The sequence below is a fragment of the Diadema setosum genome, chromosome 11 (genome assembly GCF_964275005.1).
Source record: "Diadema setosum chromosome 11, eeDiaSeto1, whole genome shotgun sequence".
Classification (NCBI taxonomy): Eukaryota; Metazoa; Echinodermata; class Echinoidea; order Diadematoida; family Diadematidae; genus Diadema; species Diadema setosum.
The window spans coordinates 2,262,428-2,284,133 of record NC_092695.1 but is presented as its reverse complement, the minus strand read 5'-3'; the positions used below and the strand labels follow the sequence as shown (position 1 = coordinate 2,284,133).

At 36.6% G+C, this 21,706-nt stretch overlaps 1 protein-coding gene across 1 annotated transcript in view; it reads left to right on the top strand.

Annotated features, from left to right (window-relative positions):
• LOC140234799 (serine/threonine-protein kinase DCLK1-like) overlaps positions 1 to 21,177 on the top strand; it is a 45,673-nt gene extending 24,496 nt beyond the window's left edge. Inside the window, exons 3-13 of the mRNA XM_072314836.1 lie at positions 6,144 to 6,251; positions 7,024 to 7,151; positions 7,729 to 7,777; positions 13,565 to 13,709; positions 14,246 to 14,303; positions 16,083 to 16,202; positions 16,700 to 16,980; positions 18,170 to 18,247; positions 19,480 to 19,660; positions 20,274 to 20,387; positions 21,073 to 21,177. Of these exons, the coding sequence (XP_072170937.1) occupies positions 6,144 to 6,251; positions 7,024 to 7,151; positions 7,729 to 7,777; positions 13,565 to 13,709; positions 14,246 to 14,303; positions 16,083 to 16,202; positions 16,700 to 16,980; positions 18,170 to 18,247; positions 19,480 to 19,660; positions 20,274 to 20,387; positions 21,073 to 21,177 (1,367 nt within the window). The remainder of the gene's footprint in view (positions 1 to 6,143; positions 6,252 to 7,023; positions 7,152 to 7,728; positions 7,778 to 13,564; positions 13,710 to 14,245; positions 14,304 to 16,082; positions 16,203 to 16,699; positions 16,981 to 18,169; positions 18,248 to 19,479; positions 19,661 to 20,273; positions 20,388 to 21,072) is intronic.
• Positions 21,178 to 21,706: the final 529 nt, after the last annotated feature.

Below are 21,706 nucleotides of genomic sequence, written 5' to 3'. Positions count from 1 at the left end.
GTGTTATTAGCTCTAAATGTCACAGGAGCTTACTGTCTGTTTGATTGATACTCATCTTGCTGCACCACCTATGCATCAAGTACATATTAAAAATCATATTCAACTGTTTTCATAGTGTCTTGAAATGCACAGACACATTGCTTAAGCATGCACTGCATCTTGTAAGCTACATGTGCAGTTGTTTGTGCAGGAGATAGAGAGAGAGAAAAAAAAATCTTGCCTGGGGCATCTATGTACTAGCAGCTGCATGTATGCATTGCCAATTTACTAATGTGGGGAGATATGGCAGACATAATGATCGTAGATGTCGGGGACGGGAAGAGAGAAAATGAGAGTATAGTGGAGAGAACGAGAGATGGAAGGACAGATGGAGAGAGGGAACAAGGGAGAGAAGAATGAAGCGAGCAAAGGAAAATTAAGCAGAAACATACTGGGGAGTCTGAAGAGATATAGATTGGTAGAAAATATAATGATATATGAAATAGAGAGAAGGCATAGCAGAGAGGAGGGGCTAGAAGATAGCGGGGGTGGGGGGATGGGGATGGGAGAGAGAGATGCTGGAGTATAGAAAGGGAACTGGAAAAGAATTAACTTATTTTGCAGATGGCCGTGGAAATACTTCACAGCAATCTGAATGTATGTCATGTACCACGCTGAAATTTGATATGAGTCTAGAGTAATGAAAGGAAGAGATCATGGCAGAACGAAATCTGTCTCTTGTTAAAGGTCTTTTGATCTGACAAAATTCTGTTCACGTGTTACATACATGAACATCACATTTTTATATTGTAGACCTAGTCCTACTGGATGCGTGTGTACAGCATGTATTTTTGTATGCATGTGCTAAATTGGTGTTTTGACACACAGTAGCATCTTGGGATTACTGCACACAACAGAGTAGTGGCAACTTCATATACATTGAGGAAAATTGTTTTGATACTACACGAAACTGTGATCAGAGAATACAATTCCAGCAAATAGTTTGCTAGTAATCAAAGCATGCCTCAAGCAATGTTGTATCTATAGCAGTACTTGATGGCTTACGCTGAGATTTGATTTTCACAGAATCAATCAAAAAGAAATGTGTTAATGATTCATAGATGCAGTGAGATTTTTTTTCCCCTGGAAATGGAGGTGATTACTTCGACAGTAGTTAGGGGAAATGCATTGTGCAACTTGTCACAGTTAAAAATAGGACTGCAAAATATTGCTGTCATTTTGGAAAGTTCAAGTTCATGTATTGCCATGAAAGATTAGTTGAATTTCAAGAAATGGAAAACTTGTTTCACATAGAACTACACGTACCCTCTACCATGTATTGCTTCAAAATTGTCAGTTCCCAAAACAGTAGAAATTTTAGAATAGTCAGCCATCTTAGTTACAGATCAAAAAGTAATAATGATAGTAGTAGTAGTAGTAGTAGTAGTAGTAGTAGTAATAATAATAATAATAATAATAATAATAATAATATTATTATTGTTATTATTATCATCATCATCATCATTGTTGCCAATGATAATAATGATAACAATATTATCAATGTTGTTATCATTATGATCTTCATTATCGTTACTTTTCATTACACATTATCATTACTTTTCAGTCATCAAAGCTACTCTCTTAGAGAAGTAAAGTTGTAGTTAAAAATGTTCATTCCAGGGTTAACCTTTATTTAAAGTGTGGTAGCCCTACATGTAGACAAAATCTTCAATTTATACTTCTGTCGCCAACTAGAATACAGAAACATCGCAACTTAAAATTTGCAGCCAGATTATGCGGGAGGGAAATGATAAAAGTGCGTAATAAAAAATGCCTGATGATCTTTGCAGGCTTATCCAATTTTCCATTCATTGATTTCTTTACCACAAACCTGTCGGGATGAATGCCTGTAAGCCTCATCAAATCATATTGGTCCCACGCATCATATCACATGGTAGCAAAGCTCTATTAGGCAACATCGGGTAATTTCTGCCCATAGGTAAAGCTGTGGCACGTTTAAGTTCTTCATCAGTTGAGCAAGTCAGGGAAGAATTTCATATTTGTGTGTGTATTTTTCATCTGCATTATGAAAATATGGAAGATTATAAGCTTTGAATATTAGCAATGTTTCATATATATCTGGCCCCCCTTCATTCTTTATTGATATCACCAAGTACATGTGTTGAACATTTCTAAGAATCTACATGTTCAAAGAGCATGTGTGATGGAAGGCTTCCCTAGTTTATGTAGTGTAATATAATGTTACAATATGAGAAAGATACATTTATTGAATAACAGAGCGTACAATGTCAGATAAAAGTGTCTTGAAGTATCTTGATTAATGCCGTTGTCAGATACAAGCCTGTACACAGATAAATTTTGATTATTTGCTCTGTATTTTGTGTGATTTGCTGGAGAAGCTATTGATACGTGTATGACAAACACAGTTTTCAAGACAGAGTAGCCAATTAAAAAAGAAAACCAAAAACATGATTCTTAGAGCTTGACAGATCTCCACAAGATCAAATTTAATGAATTCCTCCATGAGAAAACTTGGTTTTCCTTCACTTTTATCTGTCGGTGGAGGGGGGGGGGGGGGAGGAGGTTATGAGATTCAGTCATAGATATCTTGAGCGAAAGTAAAACCAAGTCCCGGAGGAAATTAGCTAGTGACCGGAGGTGACGCTTTTATATACTTCAAAGAACGAATGCCCCGAAAGAGTGAATATAATTAGCTTGTCTTCTTCTGTTTGTCTATAGATGTTCTCTGACTATCCAACTTTCTCCCAAAACAGTAGATACATTATTTCCCTCTGAATATGAAGTCAATGAGTTGTATGAGAATATGGCAATTCTATCCTTATTTTACATACAGCTTGAGGCGATGCAATCCTTGTCTTTACTTTTAGATTCATTATCAATACATCTCTTTCTCTCCACACACCTCTTTTCTCTCGTCTCTTGCCATCTTCATCATTCACTCAGATGTTTTCCTTTCTGTTCCTATAGGATGACAAATAATTATGTGATTCACATACGTGGTTAGTGGAGTTTGTATCATTTGCCATATGTTGACTCCTTTCTCTCACAGTCTATGTTTTTTCGGTGAACTGCCGAGTTCATGAATATTCTATAATGCCTCAAAAAACCCCGATGGTGTGTCCTCTCATGGGAAAATTACATTGTGTGAGTTCCCCAGACAATGAAATTGAATTATTAGGGAGGCTGCAGGTTTAACCCTAGTTAACAGACCTCCGTTAGGGCAGTAATGTCGTCATCGGTTCAGGAGACAGGAATGCTTGAAAGCTGCGGAGAGTCTGCCGAGCCGTCCTTTCTCACATTTCTAGATCAATGACATTTCTTGAGAAATATGAGCAAAAAAAAAAAAATTCTTCTTTTATAGTCCAGTAGAATTATGTCCTCAGCATAACGTTTCACATTGCTAATTTTGCACTTTGCACAAGGTCATTCAGTAATTCATAACAGTAATATTTTGTTGGTGGAACACCAGAATTGATTTTTTTTCTAGTGTTTCTGAGCTTGCAGTCAAGGTCACCATTTGAAAGCAATACGTGATCTGTAAAATTACACACAACTATTGTATGAACAGAATCCCCAATATTGATGACAGCAAAAAAAAGTGACAATTAAATGTGTATATTTGCCATTTATCGTGTGAACCAGTGTTCAATCAATATCCCTTTGAAGTAGCCACACTGTAGGGTTTTATCATCGTGCTTGTTACACTACAGATGAAACTTTTAGTTTAATAATGCATTAAATATTTAAATGAATCAAAGTGTTTTAAATGCAGAGGAGGTAATGAAAATTTGTACCAAGGACAAATCCCATGGAATATAACATACACTGTGCATACAATGTATTTTCATGCAAAAATGTGTATGAAGAATTTGATCGCAAACGGGTTAAGCACCATTTTTTAACATTCTAAAGTTGGTTCATCACCAGAAAGAGTAAAACAAATCCTTTCCAGTGATATCTCACTTGTTTCACAAGGAATATTTATGAAGATATGATTGAAAATATTCCATATTTTCATATTAATTTACGTGTATAATTTTTATTGTTGTTTTTTAGCAGCTTTGATGGCAAACATCTTAAAACAACAATGGAGTTAACTCGTTTTGTCATCAAACTCTTCATATGTATCTGTATATACAGTGTATGTGTATCATAGTATATATGAAGAGTTTGTTTGCAAAAACCGATAAGTCCATATTTGCCAAATGGAGATATTTGCGATTAAAGGTCAAGAAAAATAAAGAGAACAATACAAAAATTTTTGCTTCTTTTGACCATATCTTCAAAAATATAGCTTTATACATGTATGTAGTGACCAATATATCATTTAAAAGGTATTATTTTGTACTTTATGGCAGAGATCGTACTTCAAAATCTTCCAAAATGGACTTATCGGTTTTTGCAAACAAACCCTTCATATGTGTGTGTGTATGTGTGTGTGTGTGTGTGTGAGAGAGAGAGAGAGAGAGAGAGAGAGACTCTCTTATTGTTACACTTTACAAAGCTACCCCTCTGTATAGTTTAATAAGCTCTTTTATCAAGAAATGCTGCAGGACACATAGAGGGGTCAAGAACTATATACAGTCATGTGTGTCATCCCACTAGAATATATTTCACTATAGGGCTCTATGAGTCACCATCATTTTTTTTTTCTTGGGGATGGTATTTTTTTGTCTTCTTCGTGCAGGCACGCTCAAGGAAACATTTTTTTATTAATCAAATCTGCCGACTGATTCCAGGAAGGAATACTAGAGACAAGCTGTCAACTCGAAGACAGCGTGATTGATTTTTTTTCTCTTCCTCATTAATCATAATTTCATGGCTAGTTGATTTTTCCCTTCTAAAGTGGGAGACTGAAGAAGGAGAGATGGTTAACAGACAAGATGTACTGTCTAAGTGGGTAAACATACATGGAGGAGAACTAGATTATGAATTTGTGTAGTCTAGAAAATACTGATGATGTAACAGTAGTGTGAGTGCCCATTAGTGAACATTAAAGGGTGTGTACAGTTCTGGTTGAGGTGGGGATTTAGCTTTTAATGTTTTGCGAGATATTCAGAAACCACTCTATGAGATACGTCAAAGAGCATACAATTCTAAGGGGTATTAAAAGTTCATTTGATGAAAATCGGGTTTGAAATGGCTGAGATATCCAAAAACAAGGTGAAACAAAGAGATCCTATTAAAAGGCGTGGCCTGTCGCCTTTTATTATTATCACTTTTTTGGATATCTCAGCCATTTGAAAACTGATTTTTGTCAAATAAATATTGAATCCTTCTTAAAATTACATACTCTTTCATATTTCATGAGAGGTTTCTCATTATCTCACTTAGGAATGTTCAAAACATAAATCCCCACCTCAACCAGTACTGTACAGTCAATTTAAGGCTGGCACCTTTGTTACATAATGCCACATGTTTAAGGGTTATGTCTGCCAGGATTTTAACAGCTGACATTAGATGCCGACACCAGTCTCGCCTTGAATCTGCTCAAGAAACAATGTGTGAGACACATTCCCTTCATCACTGTATTTTTTTTTTTCTTTTGGAAGGAACACAATGTAAACTCCATAAGAGAATGCATTGAAAAATATATAGAGTAATGACACACCATGTGTAGCCTTAGTGTAGGTGCATTTGTTTTAAATTGTGAACATCTGTGATGTAGTAATGAATTTTGTAAGACATTTCACACTTGTCAAGATGGATTGATTGTTAACTGATGCACAAAATTAGAATCCATCTTTTGGAATTGTTTCATTTCATTTTATTCATTGGTTTCTGCAACCTTTTCATGAACAAAATTTTACAAAGAAAATGCATATTTCAAATGATATAAAGCTACAAAGAAAATACATATAAGTTAAATAATATAAAGCTATTGGTACATTTTGATTGAGGACAGGCTGATTTTGCCACAACACGCATTTCCCATAGACCCCTGCTCGAGTATACTCGGGACTTGTCCTCAACAGGTTAAGAGGGCTCTACAAACTTGGGCATCTATACTGAGTATGAAATTAAGAATCTATGTGTTTGATATCTTCCTGTATACTGCTGGGTCATATTTTGTCTGTCCTCATGTTGATTAGTGTATATATTTCTCGTATCTTTCTGTGCAGAATTCCGCAATGTGTCTCCATATCGTAAAGCCGTGCGTAAGGACCGAGCCATGCTGAAAAGCCCCTCCCTCCAGAGGAAGCTATATGCTCTTCCCAAAACAAATCCAGGTAACTTCAATGTAAAGTCAGACCTTTCCCCTACAGAATTTTCTTTTAATATAATGTGTCAAGAGCAGGCTGAAAACTCATTAAGCTTTGTGTTTATTACAGCCTGGAGCAAATGAAAGGGTGAGACAACTTGTCTATCAAACCAATCAAATAAGGCACCAAATAAATGTGGTCTTAGAATTAATAATAGTTTTTTTTTATGTAAGTCTGGAGTTCATCTAAATATTTTTTTTTCTGCTATGATAAGGCAACCATGTGAAAATTTATTTTTGTGCACTGCAATTGATTCTTATTAAAGTTTATGTATCCCTTTTGCAACCCTAAAGAAATATATTTCTGTCACAAGCTGGTATATTGTAGAAGGAGGTTAAGGTATTTCAAACCTTTCCTCAGAATGATAAACCTGGAAACTTCTACAACATGGAGGGGGACACAACACTATAGATTTCCAGTGAATTTATTCGGACTCTGAAAAAAAAAAAATTCCAACCATTATTCCTGGTATGAAAGGGGAGAGTAAACCGATTGTCCATTGACATGAAGTCAGTTTCTCTTTTCTTCTCTTTTTTTTTTAACACTGAGGTGTATTACTCTCAGACTTCATAAACAATATTGGAAGATAATATTATTTAACCAAGCAAAATTTTGTGACTTTGCAAAAGGGATCATACACATATGACCTAAAGAATTTGAAAGCATTATTAGGCTTGAAGTTGTGTGAGAATTTAATCATCTTCCTATTGTCTCATTCCTCTGTCCTACCACCTTGCAGTGAATGGATCAGCCATTCCCCTTCCTCGTTCCCCCCTAGCCAGACCCCAGTCTCCAGCCACCCCCAGGAGAGGCTCCCTGAAGTCACCTGGAGAGAGGAAGGGATCCACAGGGTCCGTCAGGTCAAAGGTCAGAGATGCAAACTTTCTTCTTGAGACTCCGTGAATGTACATCATTCGTAGCCTTCCTTCAGCTCCCAGTCCGATGTGCTTGTAATGTTTTCTTTTCTGAATTATCACCCATTGACCACATGACACTAACTGTAGCTTTCTACTTCAGTTACGAGACTAGTGCTCTCAAAGAAACCAAGAAACCATTCATGCCAAAGCTGTTCATTTGGAAAATAAGATTTTTAAAAAATTGTAAATGGTTTTGACGTAGAGTGATCAAAACATGAAATTGTAATTCCCCATTTATTAATACTGCTGCCAAAGTATTCAAATCTGTCTTGCCGTCTCATAGCCTCCATGGCTGACAGAAAAAGAAAAAGGCAATTTTGATAGGAGCAGGAAAAATAGAGGAAGTCAGGAACTGTGAGACGCAATTATCAAAATACAAACTCTGGAGAAATCTTTCATCCCCATTGACCTTCGTCTGTCAATCACATGCAGTGATCATGCTGACTTCTTCCGATCAGCCTCTCATATTTCACTTTCGCTTTATTCCATTTTTTTATTTTTGTTCTCTGTCACAATTTTTCTTACAGAGCAAAGAATTGATTCGTACGAGCTCTGGCAAGCTACGAAATGGATCAGGTAAGTTTATGTACATGTACAACGTGTACCTTATTTTCAAATTTACTCTGTTGTCTTCAATGACTATGTTCTATATTGGAAGATATTCACTGTACGTTATGATATCACACATATACTCAAAAGGTATTGTAAGTTGATTTATTTGAATCTTAGTGATACGAAATACCCCTTCCACCTATCACCCATGAAAAAAAAAAATAGTCATGTTCATAATTAGAGGGACTGTACAGTACTGGTTGAGGTGAGGATTCAGCTTGTAACATTTTGCGAGATATTATAAAAACCACTCTATGAAATGTTAAAGAGCATACTATTCTAAGGGGAATCAAAAGTTTATTTGATGAAAATCAGTTTTGAAATTACTAAGATATCTAAAAACATGGAAAAACAAAGAGATCCTTATAAAAGTTGTGGCCTGTCAATTTTATTAGGATCACTCTTTTGGATATCTCAGCCATTTCTAGGCCAACATTCATCAAATAAACATTAAATCCTTCTTGAAATTACATACTCTTTCATATTTCATAAGAGGTTTCTCATTATCTCACCAAAAATGTTATAAACCTGAATCCTCACCTCAACCAGTACTGTACAGTCCCTTACTGGTATTTTTGAAGTATGTTGTAAACATGCATTTCACCTATAGGCACTATATCCTACCTATTAATAGACAGATCTGCCAAGTCGCAAAGATTCAGCAGGAGGCACTTGAAAAATTAAGAATTATATGAAAATATAGATAGATATATGGATAGATAGATAGATGGATGGATGGATAGGTATAGATAGATAGATAGATAGATAGATAGAAAGATAGATAGATAGATAGATAGAAAGAAAGATAGATAGATAGAAAGATAGATAGATAGATAGAAAGATAGATAGAAAGATAGATAGATAGATAGATTGATGGATAGATAGATAGATAGATAGATAGATAGATCTTTCTACATGGCATGATGAGAGAATACAAACAAGAAAATTCTGATTGCTTCAGGCATTGTTTTCGCCTGTTCAGATGCATGTACCACACACATGTCTCCCTGATTGCAATTTGGAATCTCACTGATTTTTATGTGTGAATTTTGGCAGCATTTGCTAGTAAACTGTGATATTCAAACATATAAATATCATTAATGTCACAGTGGTAGATATTTTGTGAATGCTTGCAAAAGAATGTCTGAAATGTAAAAAACAAGAGTGAGAGAGAGAGGAGGAACCTATAATATTTGACATACTAGATTGCAGAAAACAGGCACACACATGTTGAGATAAAGAAATACAGGTGTAGCTATGCTTCACTGCATTTCTTCAGACTAATTTCAAAAAGGTCACAAGTTCTTCGCATATGAGACCCTTCAGGAGAATTGTAATATTGGCGTACGTCATACATCACTATGTGTGTAATATTCACACGATGAGTCACGTCTTGAAACAAGGAGTATTAGTTCAATATTGCAGAACGGTCATAAAGCTAACGTCAATATCGCCATGCATGCATTAGACCCGACCATCTCCGGGTGACTCAACCTTTTCTCAACTCCTTCATTCTCAGTCTCCTAGATACTAAGTGTAGGAATGTATGTTTTCTTGGAAAACACTCCATCTAAGAAAATATGGATGAATGGTTCACCTCATTTGTGTAAAGGCCGGGGATGGAAATCATATTACAGTTAATTTTTGCCTTTTAACCCTTCCAACCTCACTCCTGCAGAAATACCATTAAAACTGTATGCAGTGAGGTCTTCAGTGGTAGACAGAGTTGAATAAATAGCCATGTATCTATAGTATAGAAGTGCTACAATAGGCTGGCTGTTTTGTGGCAAATTTACAACATAATACATTCAAGCATTCCCATCTTGCCCATACATCTTTAACTGCTATTTTATGATCTTAAAAGATATATTTTCCATATGACCTTGTTTCTACACATCTTCTGAGGTGTAGTAGAAGTCAGAACCCTCTTGCAAATCTTACAAAGGCAGATTTTTTATAGTCCTTATGCTCACAAACCAAGCCAAAGATATTCAGGTCATGTGGCTGAGATGGCTATTTCAACCCGATGAGGATGAGTCCCGAGTACACTCGGGCAGGTGTCTATGGGAAATGCGTGTTGTAGTAAAATCAGCCCATCCTCAATGGGTTAAATGGCCTCTAGGGTGGCCTGATAGAGGGTGTTCCATCTCTTGAATTAGTGTAGATTTCTTATTCATTGTCCAGCTTTGTTGTGATTTTCTTCGTCCTGATATGATGTTTCAAAGCAAAGCAGTGATCATAGAGTAGTCTTACAAGAGTAGACAAAAAGATGTGAAGACAATAAGGTGTTGGAGTGCAGTGCAGATATAGATTTTCCTAGACCTTGTTATTATACATTTTGTTTCATATGTTTGCAAAGTGGTCACTGAAATACTTTTCATGTTATGTAATCACTGCTAGTAGCATACTAGTAAACATGTTCTCCATTGAACACATCCACACTTTGGCATTGGGCTTTTGTCATTCAATATATTTAAGAATGAATGCACCATACAAAGGCAGCCTTCTATTTGTGAAGGATGCACCAAAATCAATAAGAATTCCTTTTAACTCTGTCAACACAAGAGGCAAAGGTGAAAAATTAGAGAGAGGATTTTATTGACCTGTGGTCACTCCAGAGTCGTCTCTTTGTAGGAGTTTGACCTTAAATCTGTCTGGGCACGCCATCGGGAGTGTGAAAAACCAGCTGGCTGGCCTGGTAGAATCCATTTTCATGCCTATCTGGTTGAATCCATTTTCCATGATGTGCTGACTAGTGATGATGTCACAATGGGACCTCCTGTGTCGTGGGAGAGGGTGGATGAGTGATACAGCTGTTGTGAGGTTGTATCATAGCAAGGGACATTTTAACCAAGATGAGTCTGGCAATAGAAATTGATGACCAAGTCCTGATAAAACTGTGCAGATTATTTTTAAATGTATGGATTACAACAAGTTAAGCCAAATGTGATTACATTTTGTATTTAGACCTAAACTTAGATGCATAATAGTTTATGAAATCTCTAGATGTATAATAAAGCTGCCAGCATTAGTTGTAAGTGTAGATGTTAATCTGTCTTTTGTTCTAGCTGCTAAGCTGTAAACTTGGGATTCTTAATAATAATCAGTAAACTCATTGGTACAAAGCATTCTCATCATATTGAAAATTAATCATGATTGCTGTGGTATTTGATGATGGTGATGATAATGATGATTGAGGTGGTACTATCAGTGATGAAGATGATGATAATGGTGGTGATGGTGATGATAATGGTGACGATGATGATGATGGTGATGATGATGATGATGATTATGGGGCTAATAATGACATGATAAAGATGATGATGATATTAATGCTGACATTAGTAAGATGATGATGAAAGTCATATTGTTGGTAGTGACCATGTTTACACTAGACAATGTAAAATAATGCTCATTTTTATGATAATGAGGATACAATATTGTTATTATAAAAAGTCTGAACTTTGTTATGACACCCATGACACAGGGTTGCTCAAGTTTGATGCAATATTACGTACACTTTAAGGATGGATTCAATGGATCTGTAAAGAAATATCCTTTAGGCATTTGTAGTAATATGAGTTGTGACAACACTAGTGTGATGATAACAAAATTATGATGATGCTCCCTGTTATTCTGTGATTTAAATACATGTACTTCTTATTTCATAGAACGTAATTTATTTCCATGGCTCATGTTAAGGTGGGGCTCCACTGCATATGCAGGGAGACATTTTCGTTGTGTTGTGTTGTGTTGTATTGTATTGTATTGTATTGTATTGTATTGTATTGTATTGTATTGTATTGTATTGGTTGTGTGTTCATTTATGCTCCATTGAGCATTATACTTTCATAGGTATGATATGTACTTTGTGGCAAATGTTATAGTTTTCAATAAAAACAGAAATACAAAAAAAAAATATGATGCTGCTCATGAAATATGCACTGATACTATTGGCAATACTTGTTTTTTGTTTGTTTGTTTGTTTGTTTTTTTGATAGTATTGAATTTAACAGAGTACTCAGAAGAATTACATGCAATAGGAAATGTAGTCATGTGACCAAGAAAATTATTTTCAAGGACCAATAGGATGTCACATTGAACAATATTCTCTCATTCAAATTTCCTTCTCTCTGCTTGATTTTTATTTGGTAGTTATACACAGTGTGAGGCATGAGGAATTTGTACATTCACATATAAGCCCCCTTTGCTCATTGTGAGCATGTGTATTATGACACTTTAATAATAATGTATTTTATAATATTGAGAATGATGATAAGATAATGATGATATGATAAGCACATTATAATTGCAGCTGCAATGACTGCTCACAAAAACAAAAGAAAAAAGTCAGGATTGTGCTGAGCTCTTCAGGAAAAATAACATGCAAGAGCGGAGATTTATCACTGTTTAAGTTATGCATTGTTGAAGAAGATGCGAGGAGTTGAGCAATAAGGAGCCAGAATTTTGCAACTCCATCCTCCTCTGCTTTTTCTCCATCTGTGTACACTACACCATGTACAAACACCCCAGCCTTTCTTGGATTACAGCCGCACTTAGAAAGTGGGCGACTCTCGTTTCGGCCATTCAGCATGAAAGTACAAGGCAGTCTAATGTCTCACTGCATGCTGAACCGCTCGCAGGTTCTAAATTGGCAGGCTTGTGGAAACTAACGCAGTAACATGCCAAACACAACACCATTACATTGATTGCACATACAGTAGTGTAGAATGCACTGTCTTCATTTGACATCAGCCTCCTTTCAAGGATGTAAATCTTATTCTTCAGTACTGAATGAGCCAAATTGCCTGTGCCCCATTCACTATGCGTGCTCTCTCAAACATATCACACACCCATGTAAGCGTCTGATGTGCGACATTGTATGTGGATGATACAATACATGTTGATGAGCCTGCTGCTTATTAAAGACATGGCTGCATCTCGTTACGTTGAGAGGATGATAAAGGGAAGGATCTCAAAGCTCAAGATTTCTGGATTTTTCTTGTTTTTTAATCGGGGGGGGGGGGGGGGGGGGATAGTAACAAAATAATTAGGATCTGAAGAATAAACAGCTAGCTTGCATATTGTGTTGCCGCCATCAAAGCCTTTCAGGAATTAGAGAGAAATGATATAGCCAGAAATCATATCAACAGAATATTGCCATTGTATAAAATGTTTGTTTGTTTGTTTGTTTGTTTGTTTGTTTGTTTGTTTGTTTGTTTGTTTGTTTGTTTGTTTGTTTGTTTGTTTGTTTTTAGTATACACACTTTCTCTGCTACTGTAAAGCAATTATTTTTGCAGCATGATAATTTTTTTTCTCACATTTTACATTGTGGCTTTCAATAGGGTTGGAGCATGATGTTGTCAATTGATATCAATTGGTGATTCTTAATCTGGTCTCAATTTATGCAAGTGATAATGTGGTACAAAGTGGTGTAATATGTTGTACAGGTATATCAGTAAACATAAGGCTAAGAGTTCAAGTCGCTAACACAGAATGCATTGTATCCCATAAGCTCTGTTTTCACCCTGCTGTGGACCAAGAAGCAATAGAGCCTACAAGCCAGAGGCCAAGGGGTAACCAATATTTGGATAGCATCTTATACCAGCAGAGCCATTAAATTTTCATTGGGTCATTTCATCCTTCCGAAATCCCAATAGATGACTTTCATCTTACATCCATCATGGTCATGGGTCAGGTGTTATGGTCATAAGCTGACCACTGAATCTCATTGTCCATCTTCTCATTAGTGGTCCGAGACATTGACTACGGGGAGCCCGCGAGAGATGAGGAGTCACCAAGAGGAAACATCCCTGTAGACCTGGAGGAGAAGTATGAGATTGGACGCATCATCGGAGACGGGAACTTTGCTGTGGTGAAGGAGTGCAAGAACAGGTATCCAAGAGAAAGGGATGTTGGGCTGTGGAATATATTTCTTTTCACAGATATGGGGGGCATTTCATGGAGCATTTTGGTCGGATATGTTTCTGACAAACTGTTACAAGCTACTGAAATCCTTGCATCTGATTGGCTGAGAGCAAATTTGTCTGACAACTTTGTCGGACAAAATGCTTCATGAAATGCCCCCCTGGTAAGCAAATGGTGCACAGGATTTTGATATCATGTTGGAGGTTTTCCTACCTTATTGAAGCTGTTGCATTTCCTATCTATTATGCATAGAGATAACAAGTAGTTCAAACAGCTTGAAATGTAAGATTTCAGTATTCAGTGAGTCTCCTTTTACTCTGTCTGAATGTTTACCTGGTAATGTGTCTACCACAGAGACAGATGTAATGTTTAAATATGTCCTTTTGTCTGATGAATTTACTTGTGGACATCTTGTTGCATTTTTGCAATCATTGAATTGATCTTTGCTTTTGATATGTCTTGAAGATTTATATTCAAAATGTTTTTTTTTTTTCTTTTTTTAGGTCCACTGGAGATCAGTTTGCACTGAAGATCATCAGTAAGAGGAGGTGTAAAGGAAAGGTATATACACTGTACCATGCACATGATTAGCTAGATGTAGACAAGCCTTTAACTTAAAGGGACTGTACAGTACTGGTCGAGGTGGGGATTCGTGTTTTGAACATTCCAAAGTGAGATAATAAAAAGCCTCTTATAAAATCTGAAAGAGCATGTAATTCTAAGAAGGATTCAACATTTATTTGATGGAAATTGGTTTTCAAATGGCTGAGATATCCAAAAAAGTGCTGATAATAAAAGGCGACATGCCACAACTTAATTAGGATCACTTTGTTTCACCTTGTTATTGGATATCTCAGCCATTTCAGAACCGATTTTCATCGAATAAACTTTTGATACCCCTTAGAACTGCATGCTCTTTGACATCTCATAGAGTGGTTTCTGAATATCTCGCAAAACGTTAAAAGTTAAATCCCCGCCTCGACCAGAACTGTACACATCCTTTAAATGTTACTATCATAATGACTACTGGATCTACTACTGCTACTTCCACTGCTGCTACTGCTACAACTGTACTACTACTACTACTACTACTACTACTACTACTACTACTACTACTACTACTACTACTACTACTACTACTACTACTACTACTCTACTACTACTACTACTACTACTACTACTACTACTACTACTACTACTACTACTCCTACTACTACTACTACTACTACTACTACTACTACTACTACTACTACTACTACTACTACTACTACTACTACTATTACTACTAACTGCTATTACTACTAATGGACAAAAATGAATACTGCTCTCATTCAAATCCATGAAATTCTTCCATTGAGATGCTTTCATTGCAACTGATTTACAAATTGCCCTATGTCGACGTAAATCTTTATCATAAATTATTCATTTATGTCAGATTAGGGCAATTTGTCAATCAGTTGCAATGAATGCTGCTTTTGTTCCAAAATTTGTCAAAGCAGATTAATTGTATGTAAACAATATACAACTCCAGCCCTAGTATAATTTTGCCTGCTCCAGTCATTCAGTATGAATGAAGATAAACAGGAAGTGTAGAATGGCTATCATGTGTCTACCTTGGCTTGTGTGACCATAACATATGACAAGCTCATCTGTCAAAAAAGAAAACCATATATTTATGTCTATTGTTTGTGGTTTAAGTTTCACTCTGCAAGCCAGTGTTTGAGCCAAAAGTTTCACTTTACTAGGAAGGCATTAACGACCTTATTGTACGTACTTTGCTAGATTTGCGTGTGTATGTGTGTGTGTGATGTAGAGGTCAAGGACTGATAAACCAGAACATGTGATTAGGAATTCCCTATCCTGTAGAACTGTACTTTCATTTCCATTTTTGATATGCAGAATGGTATATCGTCGCTGGGGTGACAAGACCTCGTATCTCAAAAATGTCAAAAAAAAATTTTTTTAGCTTAATGGTCAAATAATGGGTCAAGTGATGTCTTGGCCAAATCCTAACTGTCTTACTCCAAAAATGAAGCCACCATGACATGTCAAAGAGAAGGCTTTCCCATTCACTATAGTGCTTTGGCCGCCATGTTTTTTCGCTCTCCTGAACATTTGACAATTTTGAGATACGAGGTTTTGTCACCCCAGCGACGATATATACCTTTTCTCTTGTCATTACCAAATTGCACAAGCAAGTCCAACAGTATCAGAAAACTCTCACAAGTTTTCAATTCTTTCTTGGATTTTTTTTTTTTTTTTTTGTCAGAATAGTATATTCATTGGTCTGTATATTATCACTATAATATTTTGTGTGTTTCATTGTTTCTATGGCAACAGGAAAAGATGATAGAGAATGAAGTGAGCATCCTGCGACAGGTGAAGCATCCCAACATCATCCTTCTGATCGAGGACTTCGATTGCCCCACCCATCTCTATCTCGTCATGGAGCTCGTGAAGGTAATAAGAGGAATGGCTCCTGGTACAAAGAGCATTCATTCATGTCAACACACACATACACATAGTTGTGTGAATGATGGCTGGAATGTTGTACTCAAATTTTCCATCAATTGGCAGCTGTTTGATAATGTGTATGGCGTATGTAAACCATGTCTTGCTATGCGAGAATGTCTGCTGTTTTAATCAGTCTGTGTCATGTGCTATAGAATATCAGAGGGAATTTGGATGCAGCTGTGACTGTGCCCTACACTTCTGTTTCATTTGTTATTTATTTCATATATCTAATTCGAGATAAGAGATCTTGAAATACCATGAATGATCAGTATGTGAATAGATAAAAAAATGTTCATCAAATTTCCAAACTGAAGTTACTTTCTTACTAATTTCATTTACTTATGTATTTATGTGTATGAATATATATCTCAAAAATTCTTTTGTGTACCAGACCACTCATACTCCTTTGTGGTGTACATTGATCACTCCTTGTGTGACAATAGGGTGGAGACCTATTTGATGCCATCACCACCACGACCAAATACACCGAGCGTGACGCCAGCTGCATGGTGCACAACCTGTTTAGTGCCCTCTTCTACCTGCACTCCATGAGCATCGTCCACCGCGACATCAAGGCTGAGAACCTGCTGGTGTGCGAACACGAAGACGGCACCAAGTCGCTGAAGCTGGGCGACTTCGGCCTGGCCACGGTCGTAAACGGTCTACTCTACACGGTGTGCGGCACACCGACCTACGTCGCCCCGGAGATCATCATGGAAACAGGGTTAGTGGCTTGATTCATTCCAGCACATACTCATTTTGCATAGATAGGTAAATGTTTATATTTTCATGGATAGATAGGTAGACAGATACACAGATAGATGAATAGATGGATACTGGTAATAGATGAATAGGTAGATGTATGGATGGATGTATAGATAGATAGATAGATAGATAGATAGATAGATAGATAGATAGATAGATAGATGAATAGATGGATACTGGTAATAGATGAATAGGTAGGTAGGTAGATAGATAGATAGATAGATAGATAGATAGATAGATAGATAGATAGATAGATAGATAGATAGATAGATAGATAGATAGATAGATAGATAGATAGATAGATAGATAGATAGATAGATAGATAGATAGATAGATAGATAGATAGATAGATAGATAGATAGATAGATAGATAGATAGAGATAGATAGGTAGGTAGACAGATAGATAATTATATAGATAGATAGATGAATAGATATATACGGGCAATAAATAAATAGATAGGTAGATTGGTGGATAGATAGATATGTGGGTAGATACACATGTAGACAGATAGTGAGATAGGTTGGTACATAGCAAGATAAATGGGTAGATAGATAGATGGGTATATAGATGGGTAGATAGATAGATATAGATAGAGATGTAGATATACTCATTGATCTGATTAATATGTGGCATGACTTCAACACACTGTCATTGATGTATGCATATGAATATTAAAGTAGTATCTAAAGAGACAAAATATTATAGAAATGAGTGGTACAGTAGCAGTAAATGTATGATGTATGTACTAAGGCATTCAAATGAAGGACATTGCTTCCACAAAAAGAGATACATTGTACATAATAGTGTATGTATGAAGAACGCATTCACTTTTAGACATAAAGCATGTAAAAATTGTGCTAGGGACCTTTTTCCACAAAGGGTTGAATGAATTCTTTATCAATTGTGTTTGTTAATGACATCACAGTCATTAACTCTTTGAGGACAGATTTATTTTGGTACAACACGCATTTCCCATAGACACCTGCCCGAGTATACTCGACATTCATCCTCAACGGGTTAAGTATTATCAAGAAAGGTTCTCCAAAGTTACAGAAATGCAGGCATGCTGCTATGATGTCAGATTCTTCATCATGTTTTCAGTCTCTTAGTAAACCGTGCAATACATTCATTTCTTTTTCCCTGCAGGTATGGTCTCAAGGTAGACATCTGGGCCGCTGGTGTCATTATGTACATCCTCCTGTGTGGATTTCCACCCTTCAGAAGGTAAAATATAGATGAAGAGTTTGTTTGCAAAAACCGATAAGTCCATTTTTGAAGATTTTGAAGTACAGTCTCTGTCATAATGTACAAAATAATACCTTTTAAATGTTATATTGGTCACTACATATAAAGGTACATTTTTGAAGTTATGGTCAAAAGAAGCAAAACTTTTCTTATTATTCTCTTTATTTTTCTTGACCGTTAATTGCAAATATCTCCGTTTGGCAAATATGGACTTATCGGTTTTTGCAAACAAACTCTTCAAATAATTCATCTTTTTTTCATAATTTATTCTACTTCATTTCATCATGCGCTTATGTGTCATCATGTTTGTCACAAATATCTCTCTCTCGTTTCTAGAAGCTTTCTCAGCTGAGAAATACACAAACTGAGACACCATGGAATATTGCTGTGGATAGATCTCGAAATGTGAATGATGAAACAGAGGGACAGGTATATGATTATATAGCTCTTTGTGGCATATGCTTTATGAAAAATAATGGTATATCATGTAGTCAAAGAAAAGTTCTAATTTCAGTCTTATAATATGATATGCCTTTATATCATGCATGCAAATACTTCATGGGGATCTCAAAGGGGAAGGGGCATCTTGGCAATAATAGTGACAATTTGTATGAAGAACATTTCATCATATAGAACAAGAGCTTGGTGTATATCCTTTGCTTGATTGAATAGATAATTCTTCCTTGATATGACTGGAAGAAAAGATGGGATATTCTTATTTCCTCCTAATTTGCTTTCTTGGTCGTATGAAAGGATAGTCTGAACATGAGTATCCAGACGTGTTTACCTTCTTTAACCCGTTGAGGACGGATTGATTTTGCTACAACACGCATTTCCCATAGACACCTGCCCGAGTATACTCGGGACTCGTCCTCAACGGGTTAAACCATGGTCTCATAATGACAAGATCAATGTCAAACAAAGACTCCAAATTACATTAAGTAGAACCTGTGGTGCCTTGTACATGACATATGCCATTCAGCCCTAGGTGGTGGACTCAATGAATTGATCTCTCGTATTTGGAAGTGCATCAAGTCAAAATGATTTACAAACCCACACTGTTTGATAAAACAAGTAATGAACAATAATTAAACAAGAGCCTGTTTAGACTGTATTAGAATCACAAAGAGAAAGAAAACATTGAAAAAGAATGAATTTGGTGAACAATGAAATGGAAAGTTTTGTGTATACACTTTATTTGTGACTCACAGTACCGACGCAAACAATCAAGAGGAGTTGTTCGACAAGATCGTCGCCTGCGACTACAGCTTTGATTCTCCGTACTGGGATGAGATCTCTATCTCAGCCAAGGACCTCATCACGGGGATGCTGGAGGGGGATGCAGACAAGCGTTTCTCTGCTACCGATGTCATGGATCACCCCTGGGTCAGGGTAAGCTCACCACCGACCATCATGGCCTGAAATCTTTTTTTTCCTTTTTTTTTTTCCTTGTATCTCTCCATCATACATCTTCTAAATCCACAATAGTTACAATGTGTGGTAGTGTTATTTTACCTACACATATGCAAGTCCTATGTAGCACACTGTATGATCATTTCCAATTGATCATTATTACAGTTGGTCATGACAGAAACCATTGTTAGACTAAGTAGTATCAGTACTGTAGTACATACATACATACATACATACATACATACTACTTTAATACATAGATACATACATTCATACATTAATACATTTATACATTCATACATAACACAAACACACACACACATATACATATACGTGCACACACATTCTAAATTGTCTGATCAATCACACTAAATGAAAATCACCCAGCAAACTGGCAAACCCACTGAGTTGCTACTGTGCACTGCCCTGTTCAAAATCCATGTCTTGTAGGATGTATCATAATCAATAATGTTATCTTTTCTTGCCTACAATACTTCAAGATGAATACATAAAATCATATTTGGTTCTCATGTCCCCTCTACCACTTACCACCACATCCTCATCATTGCCATGGTTTCCTCCCATCCCCTAGGATGATGATGCCATCAACCGAGATGTGCCGATCGACGTCTCCAGGGAGCTGAGCGTCAACTTCGCCCTCAAGCCAAAGATGTCCAGCAACGCAGCCGGCATCGCTGTCATCACTGTATGCATCACCATTCCAATATATTCATATTTCGTCATTTTACATCAAATCAGCAAAAAACTCCCCTATCATGATATGCTGTGATAGAGATGTGGGTCATTACATATTGCATTGATTTTTCGACCAATGCCACAACACTTCAGTATTCTCCTTTGTGCTTAGTCAGCCCTGACATCATTGCTACCTATATTTATTAGTCCGTCACCATTGAATATCCAAAGTTAGCAAGGCTGTGATGGCAATAAGTTTACAGATGATGTCAAATTGGTAATGTGTATTGACACTGAATTATATCAGCTGATACCTAAAAAATAAAGAAAATCCTTATCTTATAGCAAGGTTTTATGTTTGGTAAACCACCTAAACAGTTAAAGTTTGTTAGGTGTGATTCAAGTTGTTTTGTTTTGTGTGCGTGTTTCTTTTTTTTTCTTGGGGGGGGTTGTTGTTGGTTTTATTTTTTGGTAGGGGAGGGTTTGTATGGATCTGTTTTAATTTTGCTTTTCTGCATGATAAACCATATCTAGATATGATGGGAATAATCAAGAAGGAAAATGTTTAACCAGGTTTTTATTTCAAGTACAATTTTACAATCAAAACACTTATCAGGCTCTACCCTTCCCTGTAGAGCTTCAGATCCCTGAAGAATACTTTTGAATTTCTGTGTTTTGCCATACTTACCTTTCAGTCGACTGCCTTGGACAAGGACGGCAAGTACTTCCAGGGGCGTCGCCCACGAGAGGGTGCGGAGGGGGCGGAGGACATACCCCAGCAGGATGAGTTCACCTTCTGAAGGATCTCCTCCTCGCACCTGTACGGAGCCCGGGATGGACCAAAGAGTCTGAGCAGTGGAACAGTACATCAATCCAACAGCTGATGGTCTTCATGGCATATCTAATTCTTGATCAGTGTCTTCATTTCATCATGTATGAATCTTCAGTTTCCAGGCTGTAACCTATCAAGTATTGGTAAAAGCAAACGGAAAGGAAAAGAATTCAGGAGACATAGATAGAGAGATAGAAGATATGTGCAGTGAAAACTGGTTAAAAGCTAGATCACTTACGGTAGATAGAAAGAGAGAGAAATAAGAGAGAGAGAGAGAGAGAGAGATTCAGTGAATGAGTGAGCAAAAGAAGTGCATATATAGGAAATAGTTTACTAGTGATAGGCAAAAAGTAGAAAGTGTTCAGAGTTCAGAGATGAAAAATGATTCTGGATGTAACAATCACGTTGATAATGAATTAATAATGAGAGCAAATTTCTACAGTTTGGTGTATTCACAACTTCCACAATTTCAGCAGTACAGCGTAAATCACAGAAAG